This window comes from Ovis canadensis, chromosome 1 (assembly GCF_042477335.2).
Source record: "Ovis canadensis isolate MfBH-ARS-UI-01 breed Bighorn chromosome 1, ARS-UI_OviCan_v2, whole genome shotgun sequence".
Classification (NCBI taxonomy): Eukaryota; Metazoa; Chordata; class Mammalia; order Artiodactyla; family Bovidae; genus Ovis; species Ovis canadensis.
The window spans coordinates 219,564,324-219,582,084 of NC_091245.1; the positions used below are offsets into that span (position 1 = coordinate 219,564,324).

Below are 17,761 nucleotides of genomic sequence, written 5' to 3' on the forward strand. Positions count from 1 at the left end.
AAAATGGATAGAAATGCCAGGGTGTAAGAAGAAACAGTGGAAGTATAGGTTTTTCTCAGTGCAGGAACATGTACCGAGCACCAACTCACTGTGTGTCAGGAACCAACATAGGCTCTCCCCTGCTGATTCGCCCAACAACCTGGTTATGCCCATTTTTTGTCCAGATCAAAGCATTTTGGAGCCTTGGGTGGGGAGGGGGTGGAATCAGATAAAGGTAGTTAAAAGGTACAAACTTTTAACTGTAAGATAAGTAAGTACTAGAGAAGTGATGTTCAACATGACAAATGTAACTAAATATAGCTAATACAGCTGTGTGTTATATATGAAAGTTGTTAAGAGGGTAAATCCTGAGTTCTCATCACAAGAAAAAAAAAATAGACAAGCAAAGGAGAAACTCTGTAGGAGCCTAACACTGGAAAGATTCTAGTCCTTCCCTCTACGTCAGTCTCCCATGTGTGATCCAAAGTAAAATAATATAAACCTTTTAAATAAGTCAAGAAGTCCAACAAAGTTTGGGTTTTCTCCACGTTGACTCTTTGGGTATTTTTAATATTGGATACTTTCTATCATTTTTCACTTTTACCGTATGCATCCCTACTCTGGTTTCCAGGAAATACACAGGAGAGAGATGTCATTTGTCTCAGATCCCACAGCCTGTAAGTGGGGGAATCAGGACTTTACTCCCTTCCCTAATTCAGACCATCAGGCCACTTAGGGTGGGACTGATATTGTGTTCCTCTTCTTAACACCAGTGCCAAGCACAGTGATTGATATAAACATAAAGCGTTTAGTGAATGAAGAAGAGGGAGAGAGACAGAGAGGAGAAGCTGGGGAAAGGGATGGCATAAGGTGACAATACCAGCTTCTGCTGGGTGTTCTCTGTGAACCCATCGTATTTCGTCTGCTTCTCTTAACATAGTGGACTCTAAGGAAGATGTAAGAGACTACAGGGTGTGAATGTGTGAATGTGTACTTGCCAAGTCCGTCTGTTGAAAAGGGTTGCTCCTTGGACCAAAAGATGCTCTCTGGTTAGGCACCACATAGCATCATGAATGTGGCAGGTCTTGCCAAGGCTGAGAGATTTAAGGAATCACTCTAGGGGGTCATATCTTTTTTTCTGTGGCGGATAACATGTGCCAATGTAGCAGGATTCCTGAAATTTGGCATTGGTAGAACCTTTTCTCTCCTTGGAGAACTTTTCAAATCCTTATTTAAACCATCCTCTTCAGTGTTAGACGTAAAAATTAACCTAAGGTTCCCCTCCTCTAATCCAAGTCCTAGAGCCAGACATGACAACAGAGGTCATCCCTCTCCAGCATCAGGATTAGTGCCCCTCTATAGCCCCTTCCATCTGTATTTAAAGAGCTGTTTAAACACTGTTGTGTAAGAAGAATTTGTTTTTTATTAACAGAATGACATTTGGGATTATTTTACGGTATTTTTAAATCACATTTTTTTTATGACTGTGAATATTATGCATACCTGTTGCAGAAAGTTTCAGAAAGAAAACCATTAATGATTATTCATGTAGGGCAAACTGCTGAAAACATCTGGGCTATTTCCTTTCAGCCTTTCTTCTGTGTATATTATCCATATAAAGTGACCTTCCCATGAGTCAAAGGTCTGGATTGGAGTTCTTTTATCATAAGAGGATGTAAGTTCTCTCCTTCATCAGCTGACTTTACCACATAGGACTTTGCCCAGGTCTGGCAGCCTAGGACAGCTGCATTCCAGGTCATTGTTAGAGGTCCTCCCAGCCCACTGCTGCCAAGTGGTGACCAAATCATCCGGAGGAATGGCATGGAAGAAGGAAGAGCCGGAAGGATGTGCCTTTACTCAATTATACTTTTGTTTGAGTTTGCCTCTACTGAAACATTATAAAATATGGCTCTGTGAAATCTAGTTTTGAACACTGTTTACTCTGTTACCTACTGCACTCTGAGGATCCACACAAGACACTTCCTTTAGGTCCCAATACCTTCTCAGCCACTTCTGAGTTGGTTTTGATCTTCAGAATTCACCCATATACATGATTGTTTTCCTCTCTTTTCACTGGCTGCTGGGAAACTTATTAATAAATATGTAGCTCACCTAAAGCAAGGATAGAGCACCTGGTGTTTGAATTTTGTATGCTAACTTTATTTTTGGCCTCAACTTTCTCAAACTTTTTTCTTATATCCACTTTTTTGTTTCTGTTAAAATATTTACAGTAGCCAATTTAAATCCTGCTATGCAGGGCTAACAGTGGCATGGAAATGTATCTTTTCAGCTTGCAGGATAGTTTCAATATGGACAGTTGCCAATCTTTAAAACTTGAAGAATTTTACATAAAAATACACGTCTGGCTTCTCTTTAAAAATTAAAGGCCATGCAATGCTAGTCTCCAATTGCAGCTTCCTCCTTCAGATGGGACAAAGAAATCCTGCCCACTCAGTATTCTATTCCCAATAGTTGTTGTTTAGCCACTGAGTCGTATCAGACTCTTTGTGACTCCATAGACTGTAGCCCACCAGGCTCCTCTGTCCATGGGATTTCCCAGGCAAGAATACTGGTGTGGGTTGCCATTCCCTTCTCCAGGGATCTTCCTGACTCAGGGATTGAACCCATGTCTCCTACATTAGCAAGCAGATTCTTTACCCCTGGAGCCCATATTCTCAATAGTGTAGACTATATTTCAGCCCTCAAGTTATCAAGCTTCTTCTTGCTTCCTTTACTTGTTTGTTCCTGCCAGGTTCCTGTTGGCACTGGAATCTGTGACCTGTTTTATAGGATGTGGTCAACTGTAAGCAATCTATATGCATTAGTATGTGCATAACACACATAATTGAAATAATCCTGCTTGAACACCTAACAAATACTTTCAAGGAAAAACAAGCCAAAAATATATAGAATGTTTGAAATATTTCAGCTATTTTTCTTTATTTTATCTCCTTAGGTAATTATAACCCACTATAGACATGTTCTCGGTGTTTCACTGGATGACGGAATAGCTATCAACAACTATGCTCTCAACAGTACAAAGGAATTGCCCACAAGCCCAGGAGATCCAACACCAGTCTCTTGGGCTGAGGAAGAGGCTATGACGTCAGCTAGCCTCATCACCATGTTCTGGTCCCTGTCTGTGTCCAGCTTTGCAGTTGGTGGAATGATTGCATCGTTCTTTGGAGGGTTGCTTGGGGACAAGCTTGGAAGGTAGGCAAATTTCATAAATAAGCATACACACAGAAAAGTCACTATTTGGGGTTTCAGAATTTGTTTAGAAAGAAATAATCTTCCATTTTGTGGGATAGTTTTGGAGTTGTTTTTTTCAATTCATGACCTTATGAGTTAGGTTGGTATGGGACCAAATAAGGGCTTCCCTGGTGTCTTAGATGGTAAAAATTCTGAATGCAATGCAGGAGACCCAGATTTGATCCCTGGGTCAGGAAGTTCCCTTGGGAAAAGAAATAGCAACCCACTCCAGTATTCTTTCCTGGAGAATTCCATGGACAGAGGAGCCCGGTGGGCTACACTCCATGGGGTCACAAAGAGTCGGACACGACCAGGTGATTAACACTTTTACTTTCTGGACCAAATAATAGAGAAAGCTGTTGCAGTAAACTACTTGATTGTGAAGATATTTACAGAAAAAGTGAATTTGGTGTGTATTTCTAGATAATCACTTTGAGTCTCTGACTTTATAACTTATAGAATGTATTAAGAAACCACAGCCCATGTGGTTTAGTCACGAACTCAAGGGAAGAGTCAGGCATGGAATTTTTAAATCTATTGTTGGCTTTACCAAATTGCTCCATTTCTCAGACACCCAGTTTTTCCTTTTCAGATTAGAACTTGACATCTGGATCAGTCAAATCATAAGGTTAAGTCAATATCACCAACTCCCAGTTGCCCAGTGTACTTGATAGGGGGTTTCTAGCTGCTGCTACTGCTGTCTCAAAACCCAACCACAAATGAAGCAAATTCCTCAACTTTCTGTTTTGGATTCAAGCTTCGTGTTTTGGATTAAAAACATCAGTAGAACTCCTTTACATCCAAATTTCATTTAGTCATGTGAAATACTAAAGCTCTTAGAGTTCCCCCACCCCCATCAACTCAGTCCAGTTGCTCAGTCGTGTCCATCTGTTTGCAGCCTCATGGACTGCAGCACACCAGGCTTTCCTGTCCATCACCAGTTCCCGGAGCTTGCTCAAATTCACGTCCATCGAGTTGGTGATACCATCCAACCATCTCGTCCTCTGTTGTCCGCTTGTTCTCCTGCCTTCAATCTTTCCCAGCATCAGGGTCTTTTCCATTGAGTCTGTTCTTCACATCAGGTGGCCAAAGTATTGGCGCCTCAACTTCAGCATCAGTCTTTTCAGTGAATATTCAGAACTGATTTCCTTTAGGATGGACTGGTTTGGTCTCCTAGCAGCCCAAGGGACTTTCAAGAGTCTTCGCCAACACCACAGTGCAAAAGCATCAATTCTTGGGTGCTCAGCCTTCTTTATGGTCCAACTCTCACATCCATACATGACTACTGGAAAAAACATAGCTTTGACTATATGGACCTTTGTCGGTAAAGTAATGTCTCTGCCTTTTAACATGCTGTCTAGGTTTGTCATAGCTTTCTTCCAAGGAGCAAGCGTCTTTTAATTTCATGGCTGTAGTCACCATCTGCAGTGATTTGGAAGCCAAAGAAAATAAAGTCTGTCACTGTTTCCATTGTTTCCCCACCCATTTGCCATGAAGTGATGGGACCCGATGCCATGATCTTAGTTTTTTGAATGCTGAGTTTTAAGCGAGTTTTTTTCACTCTCCTCTTTCACTTTCATCAGGAGGCTCTAGTTCCCCTTTACTTTCTGCCATAAGGTTGTTATCTGCATATCTGACGTTATTGATAGACAGGAAATAAAATAGAAAATCAAACAGTTATTTCTTTATATTTATTTTCTGGTCTTTGCATCCAATTTTTTCTTTAGCACTTTTCTCTGATGATAAAAATATGCAAATATGGAAAAATTAGAAAATGCAAAAACTTGTAAAGATCTAAATGATTTAGGTAAATACCTTAGTAATGTGTGTGCTCAGTCGTGTCCAGCTCTTCATGACTCTACTGTTGTAGCCCACAAGGCTCCTCTGTCCATGGGATTCTCCAGGCAAGAATAGTGAAGTGGGCTGCCATGCCCTTCTCCCCGGGATTTTCCCAACACAGGGTCTGAACCTGCATCTCTTAATTCTCCTGCGTTGGTGTACTGGGTTACAATTCATTTAATTATTAAAATTCCTACTTTAAATTATAGTTTTCCCTCTTTGGATATTCAGTTCAGTTCAGTTCAGTCGCTCAGTCATGTCCGACTCTTTGCAGCCCCATGAATCGCAGCACACCAGGCCTCCCTGTCCATCACCAACTCCCGGAGTTCACTCAGACTCAAGTGCATCGTGTCACTGATGCCATCCAGCCATCTCATCCTCTGTCGTCCCCTTCTCCTCCTGCCCTCAATCCCTCCCAGCATCAGAGTCTTTTCCAATGAGTCAACTCTTCTCATGAGGTGGCCAAAGTACTGGAGCTTCAGCTTTAGCACCATTCCTTCCAAAGAAATCCCAGGGCTGATCTCCTTTAGAATGGACTGGTTGGATCTCCTTGCAGTCCAAGGGACTCTCAACAGTCTTCTCCAACACCACAGTTCAAAAGCATCAATTCTTCGGTGCTTAGCCTTCTTCACAGTCCAACTCTCACATCCATACATGACTACTGGAAAAACCATAGCCTTGACTAGACGGACCTTAGTGGGCAAAGTAATGTCTCTGCTTTTGAATATCGTATCTAGGTTGGTCATAACTTTTCTTCCAAGGAGTAAGCATCTTTTAATTTCATGGCTGCAATCACCGTCTGCAGTGATTTTGGAGCCCAAAAAAATAAAGTCTGATACTGTTTCCACTGTTTCCCCATCTATTTCCCATGAAGTGATGCAACCGGATGCCATGATCTTTGTTTTCTGAATGTTGAGCTTTAAGCCAACTTTTTCACTCTCCTCTTTAACTTTCATCAAGAGGCTTTTTAGTGGTTCTTCACTTTCTGCCATAAGGGTGGTGTCATCTGCATATCTGAGGTTATTGATATTTCTCCCGGCAATCTTGATTCCAGCTTGTGTTTCTTCCAGTCCAGCATTTCTCATGATGTACTCTGCATATAAGTTAAATAAGCAGGGCGACAATATACAGCCTTGACGTACTCCTTTTCCTATTTGGAACCAGTCTGTTGGTCCATGTCCAGTTCTAACTGTTGCTTCCTGACCTGCATATAGGTTTCTCAAGAGGCAGGTCAGGTGGTCTGGTATTCCCATCTCTTTCAGAATTTTCCACAGTTTATTGTGATCCACACAGTCAAAGGCTTTGGCATAGTCAATAAAGCAGAAGTAGATGTTTTCCTGGCACTCTCTTGCTTTTTCCATGATCCAGCTGATGTTGGCAATTTGATCTCTGGTTCCTCTGCCTTTTCTAAAACCAGCTTGAACATCTGGAAGTTCATGGTTCACGTATTGCTGAAGCCTGGCTTGGAGAATTTTGAGCATTACTTTACTAGCATGTCTGCCTACAATGCGGGAGACCTGGGTTCGATCCCTGGGTCGGGAAGATCCCCCGGAGAAGGAAATGACAACCCACTCCAGTACTCTTGCCTGGAAAATCCCATGGACTGAGAAGCCTGGTAGGCTACAGTCAATGGGGTCGCAAAGAGTCAGACATGACTAAGCGACTTTCCCTTCCCTTCCCTTCCCTTCCCTTACTAGCATGTGAGATGAGTGCAATTGTGGGGTAGTTTGAGCATTCTTTGGCATTGCCTTTCTTTGGGATTGGAATGCAAACACCTTTTCCAGTCCTGTGGCCACTGCTGAATTTTCCAACTTTGCTGGCATATTGAGTGCAGCACTTTCACAGCATCATCTTTCGGGGTTTGAAATAGCTCCACTGGAATTCCATCACCTCCAATGGCAACCCACTCCAGTACTCTTGCCTGGAAAATTCTGTGGACAGAGGAGCCTGATAGGCTGCAGTCCATGGGGTCGCTAAGAGTCGGACATGACTGAGCGACTTCACTTTCATTTTTCACTTTCCACTTTCATGCAATGGAGAAGGAAATGGCAACCCACTCCAGTGTTCTTGCCTGGAGAATCTCAGGGATGGGGGAGCCTGGTGGGCTGCCGTCTATGGGGTCACACAGAATCGGACACGACTGAAGCGACTTAGCAGCAGCAGCAGCCACTAGCTTTGTTCGTAGTGATGCTTTCTAAGGCCCGCTTGACTTCACATTCCAAGATGTCTGGCTCTAGATGAGTGATCACACCATCGTGATTATCCGGGTCGTGAAGATCTTTTTTGTACAGTTCTTCTGTGTATTCTTGCCACCTCTTCTTAATATCTTCTGCTTCTGTTAGCTCCATGCCATTTCTGTCCTTTATCGAGCCCATCTTTGCATGAAATGTTCCCTTGGTATCTCTGATTTTCTTGAAGAGATCTCTAGTCTTTCCCATTCTGTTCTTTTCCTCTATTTCTTTGCCTTGATCACTGAAGAAGGCTTTCTTATCTCTTCTTGATATTCTTTGGAATTTCTTCCTTTTGTACTGGAGCTTTTCATAAGACTATAAGAATTTTTGTAAACTAATAGGTAGCACAGAAACACAAGTTTTATTCTTATTCTTATTTGAAAGGGACTTCCCTCTACCATAAAAGAAAATGGTCAGTTTTTCAAATTTTATCAAATTATTGGTGTTTAGCTGAGCTGTTTTTAAAAATGATTTTCTCTATTTTTGGCTATGCTAGGTCTTCACTGTGGTGAAGGCTATTCCTTAGTTGTGGTGAGCAGGGGCTACTCTGTAGCTGCAGTGTGCGGGCTGCTTATCGCGGTGGCTTCTCCTCTTGTGGAGCATGGGCTCCAGGATGCGAGGGCTTCCGTAACTGCAGTGCACGGACTCAACAGTTGTGGCTCCCGGGGTCTAGAACCCAGGATCAATAGTTGTGCTCAGGGGCTTAGATGTTCCCAGGCATGTGGGATTCTCCCAGACCAGTGATCGAACCTATGTCTCCTGCACTGGCAAGCAGATTCTTTACCACTGAGCCACCAGGGAAAAGCCCCTTAGCTGAACTTTATAAATCAGTATTCATAAATTATGCAGGTCATTAACTGGCTTTAGTTATTTTAAATTTTTTTCAAAATTATTTCAGTTGGAACCAAGTTTAAGCAGTAATTGGAAAATTTTCTAGATTACTTATCTCTACAATAAATAAAATTAAAACTAAATTAAATTTTTAAACATGGACAGACCAATTCTTTTAGCAGTTGTTGATGTTTTATACTTCTCATCACTGAAGGAAAAAAATGTAAGCCCTTGTCCCTCATTTAGAGATAAGAGTCTAACAATTGAGTGACTCACTCTACGTTTACTGTCCTGCTGATGGAAACAGAATGCATGTCTTCTCAAGTCTTAGGATCTAGCATTGACAATGGTCATACCCCCAAACAGTGTCAAATTATGATTTATTAAATTATTTGTGGTGGATTAAAAGCAAAGTTTCTTCTAGCTTTCAGTAGAAAAATGAAAAATGCTCGCTTCCTTGAGAACAGCCCTGAAACTAATCATTTAACTTCAAAATTAACACAAAACTGTTGAGTCTCTATAAAAAAATTATTTTCCTAGGAAAAGTCACTGAGAAATGACATGATTATCCCTATTGCCAGAATCATTGTTCCACTCATGAAAAGTAAACAAATAAAAATGTACTATTCCATTACTGCTTTAAAAAAAGCCTTTGCTTATAATTGTGTTAATAGGTATCTGTGGCCACTATTTGGGTTCTCAAGGTCAAATCTGGCATAGATTTGGGTTCTCGAGGTCAAATTTTACTTAAAATTTAAGGACCAGAGTAAGGTGGGGGAGACCATGATCTGGACAATCTACGTTACCATGAGTGAAGGAAGATATACATAGCTTGTTGCCTTTGAATGTGTTCTTCCTTTTGAACCAAAAATGGAACTGACCAAAATCAAGCATTAACCTTTGGTTTCACAGAGATCAAGTCCCAGCTCTGTAACTTAATGAGCAAGTTACCTCGGTTCTCTAAGACATTTCCTTGCATCTGCTATGTGGGGGAAAAAAACACCTCCTTTTGTGGTATTATTGTGAGGATTAAATGAAAATGAATATAAAAGGTTTAGTACACTGCCTGCCACAAAGTGAGTAGGGAGCAAATGTAGATGATGATAATGAAGAAGAAACTTATGCTAACAGAAGCATTCAGAGCAGATTTAAAGAAATAGACCTATATTTCTTTCTCCCTGATTCAACCATTTCGTGTATTTTTAGATTATTTATTCTTGGCTCTTTCTCACATCTGAGTAGAAGTTAAAATCCTTTAAGTTGTATAGAATGCTCCAGCAACCACTGGTGGTAAGGAAGAGGGACTTGAGAGCAATCTGGTATCAAAAATACTTTCAGGCTATCTGTCTCTGGTATGACTTTTTCTCTTTTTTTCCCCTACTAGAATATATTATCAGCTAGCTAGTAACAATTTCCTAAGATAAATTACTGAATTTGCCTACCCTCTGTCCTTGTGTAGAGAAAAAACTTCATAGAGAAACACCCCTATGTTTGTCTACTCTCCAGTTCTGAAGCTGGTCAGCTCTAAATCACTCTATCCACCTGCCTCTGGGGTGTTGATAATTTCCATATACTGCTGCTGCTGCTGCTGCTGCTAAGTCACTTCAGTCGCGTCCAACTCTGTGCGACCCCATAGACGGCAGCCCACCAGGCTCCCCTGTCCCTGGGATTCTCCAGGCAAGAACACTGGAGTGGGGTGCCATTTCCTTCTCCATTCCATATACTGGTTTCCCGTTACTGCCCTAATGAATTATTACAAACTTAGTGGCTTAAAACAACACAAGTTTGTTTCCTTACGGTTCTAGAGAACCAAATTCAGTTTCATTGGCAGAAGTCAAGGTGTCAGCAGGACCTATTCCTTCTGGAGGTTATAAGGAAGGGTCCATTTCCTTACCCTTCCCCAGCTTCTGGTGGCCAGCTCTGTCCTTTTCTGTGGCCTCTTCCTCCATTTTCAAAGCACATCATTACAAAGCTTTCTTTCTTTCATCTCATCACCTTCTCTTCTGCCTTCTTAATATAGGTACATCATTGGGCCCAATTTTCAGATGAAGAGATTATCCAATTTAATCCTTAATCATATCTGCAAAAATCCCTTTACCATATAAAATGATATATTCCCAGGATCTGAAGATTAAAATGTTGACTATTGTGGGGTATTATCCAGCTCATCACATGATTTGTTGGGAAAATGAGTATGAGATTATATAGTTTTATTCTTCTGGAAAAAAACAATCTGCTTGGTGTTTAAGATACTTGTTTAAGAAAAGCTCACCTAGTAAAGTTTGAAACACTGAAGCAGAATGTAACAAGATACTTAACGCTTCTTTGTGGGACAAATCTTCACATTATTCACTCAGGTGCTGTTATTGGCCTTATCATCATTGACTGAACTTTGAAGAAGGTTTTTGTGTACATCACTTTCCCATTTAACAGGAAGAAGAGTGTCAGATACCTGCAAATGTCAATATTTGTATGATCAATTTTGAAAATGGTGGTGTTTTTTGCTATTATCATCTTTACTATGTATTTTGCATTGGTTGACATTGATTTATAGATTCTGGAAATATGCTGGCATACATTGATAAAATATGAATAATTATAGTTCTCTGATAAGGCTAAAAGTAAAAGCAGGTTTTAATCTACTTCCAAATAATTTCTACTAAAGAAAACTTAACTTTTAAAGTTCTTTCATGATCTATAGCAGCTAAAACCTTGTACCATTAAAAGAAAAAAAAGTGTCGTAGGTTACAGCTACAGAGTTAAATTTAACTATCACCAGGCGTTTATTCTTCAAAACAGTCAGCATGTCGAAAACTAACTGTTAACTATTTAAAATGGTCTCAGAAGTGTTATCTTAAAGCAAGCTAGTCATCATCACAATTGAATCATCTCTATCAAAATGTGGAGATTAGGTACATGCAACCCAAATTCTCTCATTACAAATATTATGTGTTGTTAATGCTTTAACACATAGACAAATCAAAGTAGCAATCATGGTTTAAGATTCTCCAACTAGCTCTATCAACAAAATTAAAATAATCACTCTTTGGTAAAAATCTCAGCATGCTCTGAAAGCAAATCCTTTTTATCAAGTTTCGATGCTAAATTTATAATCCTTGCTTTTCAAATTTTCAGAATCAAAGCCCTGTTGGTAGCAAACATTCTTTCATTAGTTGGAGCTCTCTTGATGGGGTTTTCGAAATTGGGACCATCTCACATTCTTATAATTTCAGGAAGAGGCATATCAGGACTCTACTGTGGTAAGTCGTGCACACACACACACACACCCTTCCACACAAACACATATGTACATCTGAAAATTATTCTCAAGGTAGATGTGGTTACATGTAGGGAATTTTTTGAGCATAAGGTGACATCACAAAAAGGAAAGGCAATAGCACAAAGTTTCAGTTCTGAGTCAGGGAGGTTTGGGACCAGTAAGTGGAGTTGTAATGAGATGTTCTTATCCAAAGCAATGACATCATTTCTAGTCATATGCTCCAAGACATATTAGTTAACTCTTGGTTTTCTTATCCATTAAATGAGAAGGATAATAATATCTACCTCGTGGGGGCGCTTGTGAGAACATGTGTAAAATGTTCAGCATAAAATCTGACTACAGCTAGCTGTTATTATTACTTATGTTGTTCAGTAGACACTGGAAGACTGCTATGCCCAGAACCCCTAACTCTACCCTTATGGCCTGCCCGGCTACTGATGTTTCTGTCTCTCCTATCTGGAAAGACCTTGATGCTCTGGCCCATCTCTCAGGCCACAGTCCCTTACCCTATCTGCTTCCGCACTTGGCTGGTCCAAGTGTTAGAGTGAAGGTGGCCATAGGGAGAGGGGCTCAGGCAGAAGCAGCTGGTAGAGGAGTTCAGAATGGTGGAAAGCTGCTTTTCCCATCTAAATATATCTGAATCACTATTTCTTGGAAACAGCTCTTCAATCTTCCTGAAGCAATTTACCAGCAGCAGCCTAAAGAAAGGGAGGATAGTCCATTCTCTAAAATAGTCAAATCTTTTGTTCCTCAATCCCAGTAATACCCATTGTCCCAAATCACAGCCACTAATAATAACCGTTGCGGGTGAGAGAGGGAAGGTGATGGCACAAAATGCTGTATGAAATATTTTTAACACTTTTACCTGAAAAAGAGGAAAGACTACAATTCTGTGCATCCTCAATGATTGGTTGAACCAAAAATCTGGTCTTCTGTATTGCAGGCAGATTCTTTACCAGCTGAGCTACCAGGGAGGCTCGAAGTAAAAATCTAAGATTATTTAATTAAATGGCTCTTCTTGTTATTTTCAATGTTAATACAAATAACTGAAATGATAGCTTGATCAAGGTAAAGAGGCAACTCACATATGGGAAGAGCTTTGGATTCAGAATGCGTCAATTCTGGCACTGTCTTGGTCTGGCCTTAGTAATTGAATAGAAGGCTCGATTTCCTCCTCAGCATTAGTTCCCCCTTACTGCTCTAATGAATACTTCAAACTTAGTGACTTAAGACAACACAAATTTGTTTTCTTACAGTTTTGAAGACTCAAATTCAGTTTCACTTGACTGTAAAATGCAACTAATAACACCATCAAAGAGATGCAAATCAAGATTCTTCTTTATTTTCTCTCTTTTTGAAATACAATAAGAAAAAAATTATAAAAGATTTTTAGTAAAATTGAAAATAAATGTTATATACAGTGTATAGCAACCTATTACTATCATAACTAAGTAACTTGTACTCTCCAAGCACCTTCTAAAATTATGTCTGATCCTATTATGAACATTCAAATAGCTAAAAATTAATGAAAATAAATTAATAAAAATTAATAGAAAATACAATTTGATTTCAAATTCATAAGACTTCAGACCAGGTGGCCAAAACAGCTCAGTTGGAGAGAGCGTTAGACTGAAGACTTCAGACCTATGAGCTTATCTGCATTTTCTGTTCTTGAGATATGTTTGGCTTTAACAAAAATACTACAGCCCAGAATAGGACCAAACAAAGTTTATTTTTTATTTTTTCCCCCCTGCTTCTTTAAGATCAACAGACCACACAGTAGAGTTGCATGTAAAAGCAGAAATTTAGATGCTGTATCAGCCATGCAAATGTTCATGGGATATTAAGAACAATTTGAAGCATTAAAAAATATTGAAACAATTCTCAAAAGCATCTTTTATACAAAGACAATACATTTCCATTTGATAGGCCCACAGTATATCTAAGAGGAAGCCTCTGACAAATCTTATTTTCAGAAAATGCCAAACATTGCATTCAGTTTTGCTCATTGACTAGTCTCTGACCTTTTTATGCTCTTAGCAAATGGCTAGATTCTCCACCATTTTCATCATGACTGGTTACATCTGCATCTAGGAAAACTACAGAAGGCATAACAGCTGAGAACTTTTCAAATTTTTGTTTTCTTTTAAGCAGCAGAGGGCTTCCCAGGTGGCCCTAGTGGTAAAGAACCCACTTGCCAGTGCAGGAGACATAAGAAATGTGGGTTCAATCCCTGGGTTGGGAAGATACCCTGAAGGAGGACATGGCAACCCGCTCCAGTATTCTTGCCTGGAGAATCCCATGGACAGAGGAGCCTTGCAGGCTACAGTCCATAGGATCTCAAAGAGTCAGATGCAACTGAAGCGACTTAGCACACACGCAAGAATCAGAAGTCTTTATTCGAATAAAATCTTTTCTGAAGCCCATTATTTAGAGGAGAATAAAGAAGCTACGTTGCTCTGGTTGCAGTAATTGGGGGAAGAGCCCCTGAGTCCCTTAACCCCTAACACCTCTCTACACACCCCGCCCCTCAACTCTTAAGTGTAACTTTGAGGCACCTCCACATTGTGGAAACTCAAGAAGGGCTTTGTTCTCCTGCTAACACTCTATTGCACTGTGATCTTGGGTAAGTCATTTCTCACCTTTATCAAGAAAGAGGTTGGCATAGCCTTGTTCTAATTTCCTTTAATCCCATGATTTTAGAGTAAGAATATTACTGTATTTTTAAGAATATTGTTAAAGCATTCTTCAATCTCTTTTCTGAAGATAACCTAAGGCATCATGATACAAACTCAATATTAACATGAATTTTTTAACTAAATAAAGACAATGCTATGAATAATTGCCAGATGAATGACTAACCATCTCCTCCTATTTATATCTCCAACTACAATTTCATTTGGAGTCTCATCAACAAACATTCTTTCCATAAATCGTGTCTGCCATTGGTGACAAGGGCTCTTCCTTCCAATAAACGCAGAAAGAATACTGACTGTACTTAAAACAAGGTTACTGCTATTGATGTCATCCTGATTACACTTTAATGTGTATGTTCATGTCTCACTCAGGGCTAATTTCAGGCTTGGTTCCAATGTACATTGGTGAAATTGCTCCAACCACACTCAGGGGTGCTATTGGTGCTCTTCATCAGCTGGCCGTTGTCACGGGCATTCTTATTAGTCAGGTAAAAACTCCCATCCCTTCCCTCACCCATCCTGTACTTTACCCAGCTTCTCTCCCCCGACTGGCCACTCTTACTGTAAAACAACACAGAGGAAAAGACAGTTCCACAAGTGGTCTTGGAGGTGGCAGTACAGAGACATAGGCTTTTTAGCTCAAAGTTAAAATATTACTAATCCACGCCTCACTTTTCCTCTGGAAGTTGTGGTAGAGTTGGCACTGAAGGTGACCTGGTAAGCCACGTCTTAACTACTGGAGCTATTCCAGAATTAAATTATTCCATTTAGATTTCAAGGGAAAAAATTTCAAAATTTTGGCTGCCTGGGTTTCCTTTTTTCTGAGCATCTTTCCTGCTCAGATTTAAAATGCAAAGGATTGCAGTAGCAGTTCTTGTTCAGTTACCTTATTCTTTCCTTCTCTCCTGTGTTCTCAGAGGGAGTCCTCAGAACCTCAAACTCTATGACTATCCAGAGGATAAACTACTTTGCAATAGGGATCACAAAACTCATTCTCTCAGAGTAATTGCTTTATCTATGTAACCCATTCTATTTAAGTTCTGGGTAATTGTCCAAAGTTATGCATGATTTTTGCTGTTGTTTTAGATTTCAAATGTGTGCTTAAAAGTTTGGTCGATTTCTATCCTAAATGTCCCATAGGAGTTAATGAAAACAAAGCTAGATGAACTCTTTGTAAAACAGAGTCCCTAATTCAGTTAAGGAGAGACATGCTAGTTAAGCATACTTTCGCATACTTGAATCAAAGTTGTCAGGAATTACTATCCAACAGCCAATGTGCTTTTTCAACAAATTCTTTCAGAAGGCGGATCCAAAGTGATGTGTAGTTGATATGCTTCCTCCCTGCCTTTTCAGATCGTCGGCCTTGACTTTATCCTGGGCAATCATGAGCTATGGCACATCCTGCTTGGTTTGTCTGCTGTGCCAGCCATTCTCCAATGTCTGCTGCTCTTCTTCTGTCCAGAAAGCCCCAGATACCTTTACATCAAGCTGGATGAGGAAGCCAAGGCAAAGAAAAGTAAGTCTGTGGTGGTTTTCCTTTCTTCCTATTGTTTTGGAATTATCAGTTAATGAGAAACACTGCACGTGAATGGATACTCATGAACTTGGTACCAATGCTTTTCAAATGAAGTCAGTGATTGTATGTAAGAATATGCATGATCACTTAATATGACTGGTACATGTCATTTTGCAACCATAAACGTTCACACAAGCCCAAATAGAAAATCCACAGGCAGTGTATTGAACTCAGAGACTTCTAATAGATCTTCCCTACATTATACGTCTGTGATAATGAGGAATAAGATGAAGCCAAATGTTTTGCTTTCTTAAAAAATACAAAGACGGGATTTAACAAGAAAGGATTTCCAACACCCATTCTCTTAGGTAATAGAATGGGCTATGCAGAACTGTAGTTCTTTCATTAGCATAACAAAAATAAATTTATTTTTGTTTTGACCTGAGTTGTGTCAACCTGATCATTTTGGGGGACAGGCTTGAAAAGACTCAGAGGAAGTGATGATGTCACCAAAGACATCACTGAGATGAGAAAAGAGAGGGAAGAAGCATCAAATGAAAAGAAAGTCTCCATAATTCAGCTCTTCACCAATGCCAGCTACCGACAGCCTGTTCTAGTGGCATTGATGCTGCATGCGGCTCAACAATTTTCTGGAATCAATGGGGTAAGTTTAAGAACACCCTCCCTCACTCTTAAGAGCAAAGTGAATTAAGATAGATGAGGACAGGAGTTTAAGTAACTAAAGGACATGTTAAAATGCTGACATCATAGATATCTTGAATGAGCATTAATTTTACCTTGCCTCGTCTGCTTTCTAAAATTACCTTACAGTTTTTAAAAGATGTCAGTGATCAGTGGTCTGCATGTCAATTAAGATGAAGATTAAAAGGCGAGTCATAATAAATACAAAAGAGGGCAAAGGAGAATAAATATACCAAGAAGACTGAATTACCAGGGGCTTCTAGAGTTGAGTATCAAATTTAGGATTTCAGATAGCCTAGGCAGTAAGACTCATGGTTCCTACTATCTATTTAAATGAAGTGTAGCAGATAGCCTAGTGCAAAGTTTCCTGTCATCCAAGAAATTTTCATTGTTTGCGGAGACAGCACACAAAATAAATAGAAGGGACTGATATGATATTGGTGAGTGAGGGTAATAGAAAAGACATGACTGAAGAACACACTGAATACTAAACTAGCTAGCTTTTAGGTTTTGAAATCTTTGTATTATGCAGACTAAAATTGTCTTACTGACGGTTAGCTGCTAGAAGAAAAAAATTAAGCATTGGTTAAGAAACTAGATTTTAAAAACCACTTATCCCCATTCAGTGCTGTTATAAATGTGATCTGGGCTTCTACAGTGAGTCAACCCCAGATTCACAGACACTGTGGGGGTGACTGATGGATGGGCAGAGACTTAGAGGAAGTAAAGAAAGTATTTCCCCTGAGGTGAAGCAAAAGGAGACCTGAGCCTCATTCCACAAGCTGAATGCTCTGCTCTGGCCTCTATCCTCCTTTAAAGGTCCTTGATGTGGATTTTTTAATGTCTTAATTCTTTATAACTTTGGGTCTCAGAGACCAAATCTCTCTGAGCTCTCTCAGCTCTGCATGTGTATCCAAGAACACAACACTTCATCTCTCTGAGTGCCCCTGCTTTAGCTTCCATCCCAGTGCCTGGCTTAGAGGCATCCAGGAAATGTTGAACCAGAGGCTTTTGGGTAGGATAGTGTGCAGTGAGTAATCCATTCCTCACTGAACACAGTCTGAACAGTCCTTCTGCATCAGCCCTGTCTGCAGGATGAGGCTGTAGGAAAGGAATGACAGAGGATGACGCAACCAAAGAAAATGACTGTTATACACATAAAGACGTAACTAATATTAAAGGCTATTAAGGAGGCTGTGAATCAGATTTCTCCATGTGTACTGACATGAGTGGAAAATTTTGGATTAAGTGCAATGAAACCAAAATTCTTATACACACTGGTTCGGTTCAGTTCAAAGTTGCTCAGTCGTGTCCAATTCTTTGCAACCTCACGGGCTGCAGCACACCAGGCCTCCCGGTCCATCACCAACTCCCGGAGCTTACTCAAACTCATGTCCATTGAGTCGGTGATGCCATCCAACCATCTCATCCTCTG

The 17,761-nt window shown here is 40.1% G+C and overlaps 1 protein-coding gene across 1 annotated transcript in view; it reads left to right on the forward strand.

Moving 5' to 3' along the window:
* Positions 1–17,761, forward strand: part of SLC2A2 (solute carrier family 2 member 2) — a 38,056-nt gene that overhangs the window by 9,416 nt on the left and 10,879 nt on the right. Inside the window, exons 3-7 of the mRNA XM_069560331.1 lie at positions 2,936–3,192; positions 11,268–11,392; positions 14,481–14,596; positions 15,462–15,624; positions 16,101–16,288. Of these exons, the coding sequence (XP_069416432.1) occupies positions 2,936–3,192; positions 11,268–11,392; positions 14,481–14,596; positions 15,462–15,624; positions 16,101–16,288 (849 nt within the window). The remainder of the gene's footprint in view (positions 1–2,935; positions 3,193–11,267; positions 11,393–14,480; positions 14,597–15,461; positions 15,625–16,100; positions 16,289–17,761) is intronic.